The sequence below is a fragment of the Sorex araneus genome, chromosome 2, assembly GCF_027595985.1.
Source record: "Sorex araneus isolate mSorAra2 chromosome 2, mSorAra2.pri, whole genome shotgun sequence".
In the NCBI taxonomy this organism is placed as follows: Eukaryota; Metazoa; Chordata; class Mammalia; order Eulipotyphla; family Soricidae; genus Sorex; species Sorex araneus.
Genome location: NC_073303.1, coordinates 294,218,869 through 294,232,380, shown reverse-complemented (window position 1 = coordinate 294,232,380; position 13,512 = coordinate 294,218,869). Strand labels below are relative to the sequence as shown.

The 13,512-nt window shown below is 50.3% G+C and overlaps 1 protein-coding gene across 3 annotated transcripts in view; it reads right to left on the bottom strand.

Annotated features, from left to right (window-relative positions):
• Nucleotides 1-13,512, bottom strand: part of ABCC5 (ATP binding cassette subfamily C member 5) — a 106,606-nt gene that overhangs the window by 13,729 nt on the left and 79,365 nt on the right. For all 3 annotated transcript variants that reach the window (XM_055129719.1, XM_055129720.1, XM_055129721.1), the window contains 3 exons: nucleotides 11,203-11,389; nucleotides 7,459-7,548; nucleotides 5,006-5,195 (listed from right to left, as the gene is read on the bottom strand). In XM_055129719.1, coding sequence (XP_054985694.1) covers nucleotides 5,006-5,195; nucleotides 7,459-7,548; nucleotides 11,203-11,389 — 467 coding nt within the window. The remainder of the gene's footprint in view (nucleotides 1-5,005; nucleotides 5,196-7,458; nucleotides 7,549-11,202; nucleotides 11,390-13,512) is intronic.

The following is a 13,512-nucleotide window of genomic DNA, read 5'->3' as shown; positions in this document are numbered from 1 at the left end:
AGTCACGTGGGACTGCCAAGGCAGGGAGGGCAATAGAGGTCTTCTAAAACCTTTTTATTTTCGGCACCAGGATTTACAAAACTCTTCTTGGCTTGCTCCTTCAAGCCCGTGTTCTCCCCGGACACGCTACCTCTCTTGCTTCTGCTCACTTGTTTGCCCTTTCAAGCCCATGTGCTTTCTTGAGCACTTATTCTTTTCCTTCTCCAACCCCCTCCTATCTTCCTAAGTAAGTTACGTTCAATAAAAACCATCTTGCTTCACTTCGAAACAAAACAGAAGTGTTATGGGCTTGTAACATATAAGGATATGTTACAGGATTTCATGCATAAAACATTCCGCACCGCACCCTCCACTGAAGTGTTTGCTTCCCTCCACCACTGCCCCTCAGATACATTTTTCCCCTCAACTCAGAGAGAGTGATTGAAGTTCTAAGCTGAAAATGGAATGGTGCGCAAACAAAGGGGTCACGGGAGTCCACGTCACACAGGAAGCTTCAGTTAGGCCCACCCAGGCTGCAAGGCACTCTTCTCGGAGTCTAGGCCCCCCTCTCTCTGATGGAGTGTGCTGGTCAGAAGGCTCGATCCCAGGCATCCCATGTGGTCTCCCGGGCCGGGCAGCACCAGAGTTCTCACAGATGATGATGTTAGCAGGGCCCGGAAGAAGCGTACTAGGATTAGAGCTCAGACTTTGTACGTCAGGAGAGTGGAAGTTACTTGACCCCTCTCTCTCTCTCTCTCTCTCTCTCTCTCTTTTTCCTGCTTTTTGGGTCACACCCGGCGGTGCACAGGGGTTACTCCTGGCTCTACACTCAGGAATTACCCCTGGCAGTGCTCAGGGGACCATATGGGATGCTGCACACTGAACCCGGGTGTGCAAGGCAAATGCCCTACCTGCTGTGCTATCGCTCCAGCCCATTGCTTGATTTCTCTTCTGTCACTACTGAAGGCCTTGGTGGGCGCACGGGTCAGGGCCCAGGGACAGAGAGCACTTCTTATGGGCGTGAGGCAGGCTCTAACTCCAGCACTGCCAAAACGAAAAACAGAATTGCACAAGACAAGGACTCTGTGACTATTGTGGTGTGTTTACCTCCTGCCAGGGGAGGCAGGGACACGAGGCAGAGCTCGGGAGGGTGGAACTCTGACTGGAAAGCAGGAACTTGAGGGAGAAAGTGTTCAGCACTTTGGGCCCAGTCACCTCCATTCTTTTTTTTTTTTTCTTCTTTTTTGGTCTTTGATCCATTCCTGGCAGTGCTCAGGGCTTATTCCTGGCTCTGTGCTAAGGAGTCACTCCTGACAGGCTCAGGGGACCACACGTGGTGCTGGGATTGAACCCTGGTTGGCTGTGTACATGGCAGGCACCCCATTTACTGTACTATCACTCCAGCCCCCTGGCTAACATTCTTTCTGATGTGAAAAAAAATCCAGAAGTGCACCAGAGAGACAGTACAGGAGTTACGGCAACTGTCTTTGCAAAAGTTACAGCAACTGTCTTGGCTAAAGTTACATGGCTGAGCCTGGTTCAATATTGGCACCGCACTTGGCCCCCTGAGCACTGCGCGAAGAGCAAGGAGTGATCCCTGAGCGCAGAGCCAGAAATAAGCCCTGAGTACCCTGGGCGTGGCCCAAAAATGACAAAAATAAAATCTAGAAACAGTGTCTTATTTTAGTATGAAATTAATTATTTCTTCTAGGAAATAACATCCCTTCTTCATACCAATTTCACTGGTCAGAAAAATAAGAGATTTGTATAATTCTTGCTGGCCAGGTCCCAAAAGGCATATAAGTGTTATTAACATTAATATATATATTTTTGGTTTTGGGCCACACTCAGTTGTGTTGATGTCTTACTGGGTCTACACTCATAGATCACTCCTAGTGGGGCTCAGGTGACTGTATAGGGTGCCAGGAATCCAACCCGGGTCAGCTGTGTGCAAGGCAAGCGCCTTACCCGTTGTACCATCTCCCCAGCCCTTGTTATCATTACTGACCTCACTGGTGATATCGGGGGATCACTGTCAGCAATGCTCAGGGGATCACACAGTGCCAGGGGTCGAACCCAGGCCTTCTGCCTGCACAACATGCACTCCCCACTGAGCCATTTCTCGGTCCCAAGGCACTTTTTCAGAAGGCAAAAGTAACAGTGTGAGGACCATGCAGTATGAGGAACTGATCCACCACGCAGAAGGCAAATACCTTAGCCCCTATAGTACTTCTCTGGCCCTGAAGGAATACTTCTTTATTTATTTATTTATTTATTTATTTATTTATTTTTGCTTTTTTTGGGTCACACCCAGCGATGCTCAGGGGTTACTCCTGGCTCTGCACTCAGGAATTACTGCTGGTGGTGCTTGGGGGACCATATGGGATGCCGGGGATCAAACCTGGGTCGGCCGAGTGCAAGGAAAACGCCCTACCTGCTGTGCTATCGCTCCGGCCCCTGAAGGAATACTTCTATGACTAGAAAAATGTCGTGAAAGCCTTTTGCGGCCCAGCGCGAGATCGACCCCGGAGGCAACTGAGCCACTTTGGACACGAGCGGCGCCCCCAAAATGCCTCCAAACTGTGTGCTCGGAGCTTCTGGCCCAGGCGCTGCCCGCGGGGTATGGTCTTTTCTCTCTCAACTCTTTCTTTTTGAACGCAGCGAGGCAATAGCCGGTTTTTAGACTATGCAGGAAGCCCGGGAAAGCCGATGGGGCGGGACTTCTGGATCCGCCCTGTGCCGGCCGACATTTAAGCACAGAGCCATGTGGGGATGCTCCTTTCCAGCCCCGCGCGAGATCGACCCCGGAGGCAACTGAACCACTTTGGACACGAGCGGTGCCCCCAAAATGCCTCCAAACTGTGTGCTCGGAGCTACTGGCCCAGGCGCTGCCAGCGAGTGATGCAATTACCAAAAGAATTTTCCCTGGACTTCATATAGAAATCCAAAACCGCGCGCGACCTAATATCTCTTGATTGTCAGCAACGTGTAAATGTTCCTTTTTAGCAGGGCTTACCGTGGGGGGAAACTCCAAACAATAGTACTGAGTTTTTTGTTGAAGGGTAAAAGATTGTAGCGATAGAATTTTAGGCAGAATTTTCCCTGGACTTTATATAGAAACCCATAACCGCGTGGCCGCGGCAGCCTAATGTCATCTAATCATCAGCAATATGAAATGGTTCCTTTGTAATGGGTTGGACTTTGGGGGGACCATAATAGGGTTAAAGTTTGTAGCGACGTGTAATTTCTGGCTGTACTTTCCCTGGACTTTATACAGAAATTCAAAGCCGCGAGGCCGCTGCCATGGCCGCGCAACCTATTGTCATTTAATCATCACCAATATGAAATGGTTCCTTTTTAACGGGTCAGACTTTGGTGGGAAATCCTAACAAGAATAGTAAGTCTTTTGCTGAAATATTGAAGGCTACCAAAGTGGTAGCCATCTCTATAGACTGAACTAAGCCATATCCCCACGCCGGCTGAAAAGAAATATCCTTCTTTCTCGGGAAGAAACGCGGCGTGGCGTTAACCATAGTATGATGTCCATTAAGCTGACACGGACCTGATGGCGTGGGAATGGGATACAAGGGAATAAATTATTATGTACTTGGAACAGCGGGACGCTGGTGGAATCTCGAGCCGGGGCCGATACCAGCGTATCACTTTTGGTTCCAGAAACTGCTTGCAGACATTCTACCAGACTATCAACTAAGCCAGAGCCCCACGCCGGCTGATGACGGGAAATAACCATCTTTTTTGGTTTGTTTTCCCTTTGTCAGGTAGCGTGGTGATTACTAAACAGGCGTGATCTCGGTGGCTCGGGACGAGGGGGGAAAAAATAGAAAAGAAAAAGACTTAATATCTCTACATTCTCAGCAATGGAGAGCCATCAAATGCTTCCTTGACAGTGGGACTGTCTTTTCTTTTTTGGGGGGAAACCCTAGCAACAATAGTGAGTTATGTGTTGAAACATGGACTGTAACCAAGATAAAGCGTAAACGAAGTGAAACTTATCACTTACAAGGGCAGGGACTGGGGGGGCGTGAGGGAGCGGGAGGTATAATGGGGTGGTTGGTGATAGAATATGGGCACGGGTGAAGGGAAGGGTGTTTGAGTATTGTATAACTGACATAATCCTGAGAACTATGTAACCCTCCACATGGTGATTCAATAAAATTCAAATTTAAAATAATAATAATAGTAATAATAATAATAAAAGAATAAAGAGGCCCCCCCAAAAAAAAGAAAAAGAAAAAATGTCGTGAAAGCAGGGCTGACAAAGTAAACTTAAAAGCTGGTTTTACCTGGCCTCACATGCTGGAGGAAAAGGCAGCTGAGACAGAGAAGGGAACACCTAGTAGAGAATTTTGGGAGGACCCCACTCGGGTTGAAAGCTGCGTGCCAAAAGTAGAGTATAGACTGAACATGATGGCCACTCAATACCTTTATTGCAAACTACAACACCCAAACGGAGAGAGAACAAAAGGGAATGCTCTGCCGCAGAGACAGGGTGGAGTGGTGGGGGTTTGGGGTGGGGGTGGTGGGAGGGATACTGGGATCATTGGTGGAGGAGAATGGGCACTGGTGGAGGGATATAAATGATCACTGTATGACTGAAATGCAAACGTGAAAGTTCATAAGTTTGTAACTGTATCTTACGGTGATTCACTAATAAAAATTTAAATAAATAAATAAATAAATAAACTTTTTTAAAAAAGAGAAAAAAAAATGTTGGTTTCACAAAGACCCAAGACATTGGTTCCTCGTGGCACGGCGAGCTAGGTGGCACGGTAAGAGAGCAAAGGTCAGTGAAGAGGAAGTCAGGGTCTCTGGCCTCAGCCAGAGCAGCTTGGAGGTGTGTGTATGCGGACAGGGACACACACACATACTCGAGGTGTCTGCAGAAAGGCCTTTGCACACATGCATGCGCACACACACAGACACACACACAGAGACACACACACAGACACAGACACAGACACACACACACACACACACACACACACACACACACACACACGATTACCTGATCCCGTCCGGCCCACGATGCCAATCTTCTCCTTTGGTTTGATGGTGAAGGACACTTTCTTCAGGACCAGGGGGAGGTTTTCCTGGTACCTCATTTCCGCATTCTCAAAGGTCACCTCTCCTTCCTGGGGCCAGTCAGGGGAAGGAGCCTTGTCCTTAATCCTGGCAGGTGCTTCCAGAGAGAGCGTCTGCGGAGAGAGAAGGGGCTGGTTAGATCCCCAACAGCCTCGAGGGGTGCTGCAAACAAACCTAGACAACCCTGACAGAGACAGCACCACATTTCCACCTGGAGTCTCCAGGGTCTACTAAGCACTGCAGGGAGGGCTGCAGCCTCGACACTGATTCTGTTTTTTTTTTTCTCTTTTCCTTTTTTTTTTTTGGATTTTGGGCCACACTTGACATGCTCAGGAGTTACTCAGGAATTACTCCACACCATACAGGCTGCTGGGGATTGAACCCAGGTTGGCTGTGAGCAAGGTAAATGCTCTCCCCCCTGTATGATTGCTCCGTTCCTGGGACCATTTCTGTCTTAAGGAATTCTCTCGCCAAGCTGCCCCGGAGGCCAGGCTTGGAGCACGAAGCCCTCCATCTCTCTTCAACAGCAGGTTGGCAGGAATTCTTTGAAAAATATCCCCCTGGAGGCTGAATTCCATCATTTGGGAAACCACTTGTCTTAAACCCAAGGGAAAGAAACGAAGAAACTGATATTCATTGAACCTCAGATTCTGGAGCTCTTGGAGAAAATGGAGACCCTGGGCCCAGTCTGAGCACTAACGGCTGTGTGAGGTGGGCATGTCACATCTCTCCGGGTGCTCCCAGGTAAATTGTGGCGAAGCGTTTGGGTCAAATAGAAATAGAGACCAGCTTCCAATTTGCTAAGTTTCACACAACTGCTTGGGTAAAATCTGTTTCCAACAGTTTTATTTTCTTGCAATATTTTGAGGTGGGGTGGGACTCGAACCAGAGGCCAACCTGTGGGGCAGGAGTTTTACCACTGCGCTACCTCTCCAGCCTGACAGGGTTTAGAACCCTCTGGTGAGGAGCCAGAATGACAGTACAGCATCAGGGAGGGCATCTGCCTTGCGTGCGACCAACCCTGAGTTCAATCCCCGGCATCCTATAGGGTCCCTGGAGCACCGCCAGAGGTGATCCCTGAGCGCAGAGCCAGGTAGTATCCCCTGAGCACTGCTGCATGCGACCCAGGAACTTCTCTCTGGTGACTGGTCTTGGGGCACACGCAGCCTTTCAGGTGTGGGACAAGGAGCGCAGCGCTCTGCAGGGTGGGGAGACGCTGAGGGGGGCCGGGGACCAGGGGAGGCCTGGCAGGTCGTGAGCTGTGGGCTGGCTATGACCAGCAGCGGCCAGAGACCGACCCGGGCGCTGTTACATCACACATGGTCATACACACCCTGGAATCAGCCACAGCGCTGGGCAGAGGCTTACAGAACCACGCCGGGGACCAGCTCTCTGCCGTCCTTTCTAGAACAATCATGATACGTGTAGGAAACACCTTTCTTTGGGGTTGGGGGTGGAGTAGCGGGAGGAGGCCATACTGGCAGTGCTCAGGGATCAACCTGGGGTCATCTGTGGGCAAAGCTAGTGCCTCTTTTGTGTTTTTTGGTCACACCTGGATGTGCTCAGGGCTTTCTCCTGGCTCTGTTCTCGGGCTCCTGGTGGTGCTTGAGGGACCATATGTGGTACCAGGGATCAAACTTGGGGCAGCCGTGGGCAAGGCAAACGCCTTAACCCCTGTACTGTCTCCAACTTCCTAAGAAACAACTTAGAAGGAGTTCAGAGGGACAGAGGGCAGGGCCCGTCTTTAAACAGTCTCAGTAGGGGCCATGGCGACAGTACAGCAGGCAGTGCATTTCTCTCGCACATGGCTGATCTGGGCTCAATCCCTGGCACCCAAGCCTGCCAGGAGCGATCCCTGAGCACAGAGCCCTGAGCACCACCGGGTACAAGCAGGCCCCAACCCCAAAACAAAACCAATCACAGGCAAGTGTTAAATTTGTTGTCTGAACCAAAATAACAAGATTATGAAGGTTCTGGAAACTGGCTGATGAACTGAAGTTCTTTTTTGTTTGTTTTGAGGGGCATATCCAGAGGTTCTCAGGGCTTACTTCTTTGCTCTGTGCTCAAGAATAAATCTTGGCGGGTCTCACGGGGACCATATATTGGCGCCCGGTCTACTGCATGCACGGCAAATGCTCTGCCCACTGTGCTATCTCTTCAGCTTGGAACCGAAGCTCTTCACCAGGCATAATTCACAAACACGTTCAGAAACCTTCATGCTATTCTCTCTCCCCTGCCACCTCTACTGGGGAGACTGCTGGGCCCGCCTGCACCCAAGAAGAGCAAAGGAAACAAGGGCTTTGGACATTGCCACGCCACCATGGCCTTCGGGGTGGGGGCGGCCCAGCCCAGGAAGACGCCCTGTGGCAGCCCGACCTTGATGTAGTGGTTGATCCTCTCCACGGACGTGAAGCGAGCTTCGGTCTCGGAGGCCAGTCTGACAGTGAACTGGAACAGCCCGGTTAACTGGTGACAGAAAACAAAGCTCCATGAGAGTGTCATCACTACACCCAGGCACAAGCCGAAAACTTCCCCCTGCAGGGGACCAGAGCAGGTTCCTGTAGGAACCAGCTGGGCGCAGACAACAGTGGTACCGAGACATTCTCTTTATTTATTTATTTATTTATTTATTTATTTATTTATTTATTTATTTATTTATTTATTTATTTTTATTGAATCACTGTGAGATACAGTTGCAAGCTTTCATGTTTGGGTTACAATCATACAATGATCCAACACCCATCCCTCCACCAGGGCACATTCCCCACCACCAATCTTCCCAATATACTCCCCTTTCTAACCCTTCCCCTGCCTCCCTGGCAGACAGTTTCTCCCATACTCTCTCTATACTTTTGAGCATTCTGGTTTGCAACACAGATACTGTGAGGCTATCACATTTGGTCCTTTATCTACTCTCAGCACACATCTCCCATCCCGACCGATCCCTCCAATCATCATTGTCTTAGTGATCCCTTCTCTATTCCAGCTGCCTTCTCCCCCCGCTCATGAGGCAGACTTCCAACTATGGGGCAATTTTCCTGGCCCTTGTGTCTACTGTTCTTGGGTGTCAGCCTCACATTATGTTACTTATTTTTGGCTTTTTGGATCACACCCGGCGATGCACAGGGGTTACTCCTGGCTCATGCACTCAGGAATTAATTCCTGGAAGTGCTCAGGGGACCATATGGGATGCTGGGAATCAAACCTGGGTCGGCCGCATGCCAAGGCAAACGCCCTACCCACTGTACTATTGCTCCAGCCCCATGTTATGTTATTTTATACTCCACAAATGAGTGCAGTCATACAAGGGCCAGGAAGATTGCCCCATAGCTGGAAGCCTGCTTCATGAGCGGAGGGGAGAAGGCAGATGGAATAGAGAAAGGATCACTAAGAAAATGATGGCTGGAGGAACCAGCTGGGATGGGAGATGCATGCCGAAAGTAGATAATGGACCAAACATGACGACCTCTCAGTGTCTGTGTTGCAAGCCATAATGCCCAAATGTAGAGAGAGTAATGGGAATATTGTCTGCCATGGAGGCAGGGGGAGGGTGGGAAAGGGGGGGTTATACTGGGGATATTGGTGGTGGGAATGTGCACTGGTGGAGGGATGGGTGTTTGATCATTTTGAGATTGTAACCCAAACATGAAAGCTTGTAACTATCTCACGGTGATCCAATAATAAAAAAAAAAGAGTGCAGTCCTTCTATGTCAGTCCCTCTCTTTCTGACTCATTTCACTTAGCAGATACTTATAGGCCCCCGGAACCACAATCCGAAGGTACCAGCCGCGTCAGAGCCTTCTTGCTCTCGTCTCTCCATTCCCGGCCCTTCCACTCAGGGCTCAGGGCGCGGGCTTTCCACCTGTGCCTGCACCCGCCCTGACCACCCTAACGCATGCACACAGGGCTGCCCGCAGCAACTCAAGGGCAGCCCCCAGGAAGGCCAGTGAAGGAAAGCGAGTGGACCCCAGCCATGGCAGCGCCTCCGCATACCTGGCACAAGGAGTGGGGAGTGAGATTTACAGACACGCTCCCCCTCCCAGGAGCCAAGGCAGCCTACACCAGGGGCCCCGCTGGGTGTCTCTAAAGATACACATCTCCTCGCTTTCCTTTGGCTGCTTCTTTTTTTTTCTTTTCTTTTTTTTTTTTTTAATAAACTGCAAACCTAGATGAGAGGTCAACAAAGTGAACTCCTGCACCTTAAAAAATTGGCAACTTGGGCTGGAGCCATAGTACATCAGGGAGGGCGCTTGCCTTGCATGCAACCAACCCAGGTCCAGTCCCTGACATCCCATATGATCCCCCCCTCCCTGTGCAATGCTAGGAGTAATTCCTGAGTGCAGAGCCAGGAGTAACCCCTGAGCATCATCCGGTGTGACCCAAAAAGCCAGGAAGAAAAAAAGGCCACTCAGGGTCAGAGTGACAGGACAGTGGGTATGGCATTCTCTGACCCAATCCCCAGCACCCCATATGGTCCCCTGAGACCGCCAGGAGTGATCCCTGAGCTCAGAGTCAGTAACGAGTCAGTAGAAAGCAGAGCAGGGCTGGGAATGAACCCCCGCTCCCCAAATAGAAACCAAAATATTGACAATTCCTTGGCAGTCTTCTATGAAAAACTGGCTCACTCTTCCATTATTATTTGGAAACAAGTTAGAGTCACCAGAACATTACACTAGTAAGTACCTGACTTTGCATCTCCATAAACTACGGAGACTGCCATCACTTCTAGAAAAAATAATGTTAATTCCTTCAACTCAACTACCTAATCAGTGCTCAACTTCCACTTATTCTTTAAAGACCTTTAAAGATCTTTAAAGACCTTCAACCACCTCTGGGAGAGGAAGGTTCATAGAATGCAACAGTATTTGAAAACTGGGAGCCTGGAGAGAGGCACAGTGAGGATACCAGGTTTCCAAGAAGGAAAAGGCCAACGACAGTGGTGAGAAACTCTTCTCAGAGGCCAGAGGTGGTACGTGGGGTTAAGGTACTTGACTGCATGAGGCAGACAGACCCGGGGCCTTGACCCCTGAGCATGGCTGGGTACGGCCTCCCAAGCAGAAACAAACAAAGAAATCAAAACCAGAATGATCTCTCCCAGATGGGGACATAGTAAAGGAGTAACGGATGGTGGGAAACAACAGAATCTGAGAACTGGTCTATAGCACCAAAGCTTACCAAAGATGGGTAAAAGGGGTGGTGGGGGGCGTGCGAAACACTGGAGGGAAGTGGATGCTCTGTTGTGGGGTGCAGTGGTGGAAGGTAGGTTGTGTGCATGAAACCCCATCATAAAACGAACTGTAAACCAGGATGCTTGAAATAAATTTTTCTTTCGGGGGGGGGGTCACACCTGATGATACTCAGGAATTCTTTCTTTTTTTTCCCCCCACCTTTTTTTTGGGGGGCAAGGTGGGGGTCACAACCAGCGATGCTCAGGGGTTAACTCCTGGCTCTGCACTTAGGAAATCACCCCTGGTGGTGCTCGGGGGCCATATGGGATGCTGGGAATCGAATCCGGTTCAGCTGCCTGCAAGGTAAATGCCCTACCTGCTGTGCTATTGCTCCAGCTCCTCATGAATTATTTCTGATGGTTCTCAGGGGACCATATGGGATCAAAGCTAGGTCAGTCACATGCAAGGCAAATACCCTACTCACTAGATCACACACACACACACACCCACACCATTTTTTTTATAGAGGAAATAAAAGCTCCTTTTTTTTTTTTTTTTTTTTTTGCTTTTTGGGTCACACCCAGCAATGCACAGGGGTTACTCCTGGCTCATGCACTCAGGAATTACTCCTGGCGGTGCTCAGGGGACCATATGGGGTGCTGGGATTCGAACCCGGGTCGGCCGTGTGCAAGGCAAACGCCCTACCCGCTGTGCTATCACTCCAGCCCCCCAAAAGCTCCTGTTTTTAACATGCACCCAATAGAGTGCAGCCCCTTCGCCCCTTCGTGCCACTCCTTTCCCCCTGCCCCGTCACGCCCTGCCTGTCTCTTCTACAGCAGATGAGCAGAAGCGCAGGAGGGGAGGGTGAGTAGGGGCAGAGACCCCAAGCAGCCCCCCCCCCCCCGCCCCCCGGGCCTGCACAGGAAGGTCTCAGAGGCGCTCAGAGCCTGACCTGGACAGCGTAGGAGATGGCGAGGCCCGAGTAGGCCGGCGGGATCTGTCCGTGCATGAGCACGATCATCAGCGCGGTGGTGGTGATGAGGGCGATGCTAATGAGGTCCAGCCGCACGGCCAGCCACCGCATCGCACAGGTGAACAGGAAGAAGGGCCCCTGGTTGCTGTCCAGGAGCTTCTGGTACCTGGAAGGAAGACAGCAATTCCCTGAGCAAACAGACAACCCCAGCCTTGGTCTTGGACGCTGGGCCAGCTCGGATGAATTAGAACGGAGGGAAGATAAATAAGCACCCCTCTCGGTAACTGGGAGAACGGGATGGGGACTTGTATCTCACAGAGTGTCCCATACTCGGAGGACATGGGGTTTCTAGTCTTACACAAGGAAGAGACCTGGGGGCGAGCTCAGTGACTGAGTATCTGCCTTGGAAGCGTGAGGTCTCAAGTTCAATCCCTGGTGTTGCCACATGTGCTTGGTACTGTCCTGACAGCTCAGCCACTTCGGACTCCTGGAACCACAACTAAAGAGGGTGACCCACAGGGGCCAGGGCGATTAGTACAGCAGCTAAGGTGTTTGGTTTGCATGCAGGTGACTCAGGTTCAATCCTAGGCTTCCATATGGTCCCCCAAACCCCACCAGAAGTGACCTCTGAGCACAGAGACAGGAGTTAGCCCTGAGCACTGCTGGCTGTGGCCCGCAAACCATACACACAAACACAGGAATAAAATCATGGGCTGGGCATGTGGCTCAGTGGTACAGTGCCCGCCTAGCACGTGTGAAACTTCAGTCTAATCCCTGGTACTGCAAAAGGAAAACAAGCCAACACCTCTCTTTCTTTAGACAAAACTTAGGAATGTGCAGTAAAGAAGAGGAAAATGAGAAAGTTTAGTAAAGTCACCTCTCAGTTCAAACCAAGGCTAACAGTCAGCTGCGTGTTTCAATGCACTTAAGTTTATGTGTACAGGGGGCTGAAGCGATAGTACAGCGGGTAGGGCGTTTGCCTTGCACGCGGCCGACCCGGGTTCAATTCCCAGCATCCCATATGGTCCCCTGAGCACCACCAGGGGTAATTCCTGAGTGCAGAGCCAGGAGTAACCCCTGTGCACTGCCGGGTGTGACCCAAAAAGCAAAAAAAAAAAAAAAGTTTACGTGTACAGACACATATGAACTGTCAGCACATTTTTTTTGTTCCTCATTTGAAGTTCATAAAAAAATTAAGAAAAACTTTATCATGGAGTCACATCCCCTGGCACTTTCCTGAGTTGTTTAACTTGATCTTCCCATTGCAGACTTTTTGCCTTTTACTGGCGGGGGGGTGTGGGGGGGAGAGGTGGTTCCCCAGTGGTGCCCCAGGGCATCTATGGCTACACCTGGTGATGCCTGAGGATAATGGGGTGCTGGGGCTGGACCCCGAGTCTGCACTCACCCTGCTCCCTAACAGGCTCTGGTGGCAGCTCACTGAGCCAGTCCTTGACTGAACCACACTTAAACTAGTTCGCATCTTATAACTATGTATCTTTACACCACAGACCTAGCCAACACAGTTCTCAAGAAAGTTTCCAATAGGCTGCTGGGCCAGAGCTCCCTCGGCTGGAGCACGGGCGTCACACAACCACCCTCATGGCCGGTCCCAAAACAGAACTGAAAATGACGGAGCCTGGAGCCAGGGATTTAGCTGAGGAGCGGAAGACTTCATTTCCACGTGTGAGGCCCCAGGGTTGGTTTCAGCACCGCAAAGAACAACAACAACAAAAAAAAGTACAATGGCTAAATAAAATGGTTGTATCATGCTATGGCCAGCTTTAACGGTCCAAAAAAAATTATTTATTTTTCTTTTGGGGTCACACCCGGGGATGCACAGGGGTCACTCCTGGCTCTGCACTCAGGAATTACCCCTGATGATGCTCAGGTGACCATATGGGATGCTGGGAATCGAACCCGGGTCGGCCGTGTGCAAGGCAAACGCCCTACCTGCTGAGCTATTGCTCCAGCCCCCAATTGTTTTTTTTTTTAAAGCTGCACAATTTCATCAAACAGCCACTCAGGGTCAAGCATCAACACATGAATCATGTGTTTCTGTCTTCTTTGCTCTGAAAGAGATCTACTAAGCAAGTCAGTTTTATTTTTTTTTTAGTGTGTGTGTGTGTGTGTGTGTGTGTGTGTGTGTGTGTGTGTGTGGAAGTGGGGTGGGGGGGTGCTCCCAAGCAATGCTCAAAGGACCCAGGGGACACTTCTGGTAACGCTTAGCCCAGCTGTATGGCCTGGAGGTACTGATGGTACCAAACCCAATGATACTGATGGTACCAGGGC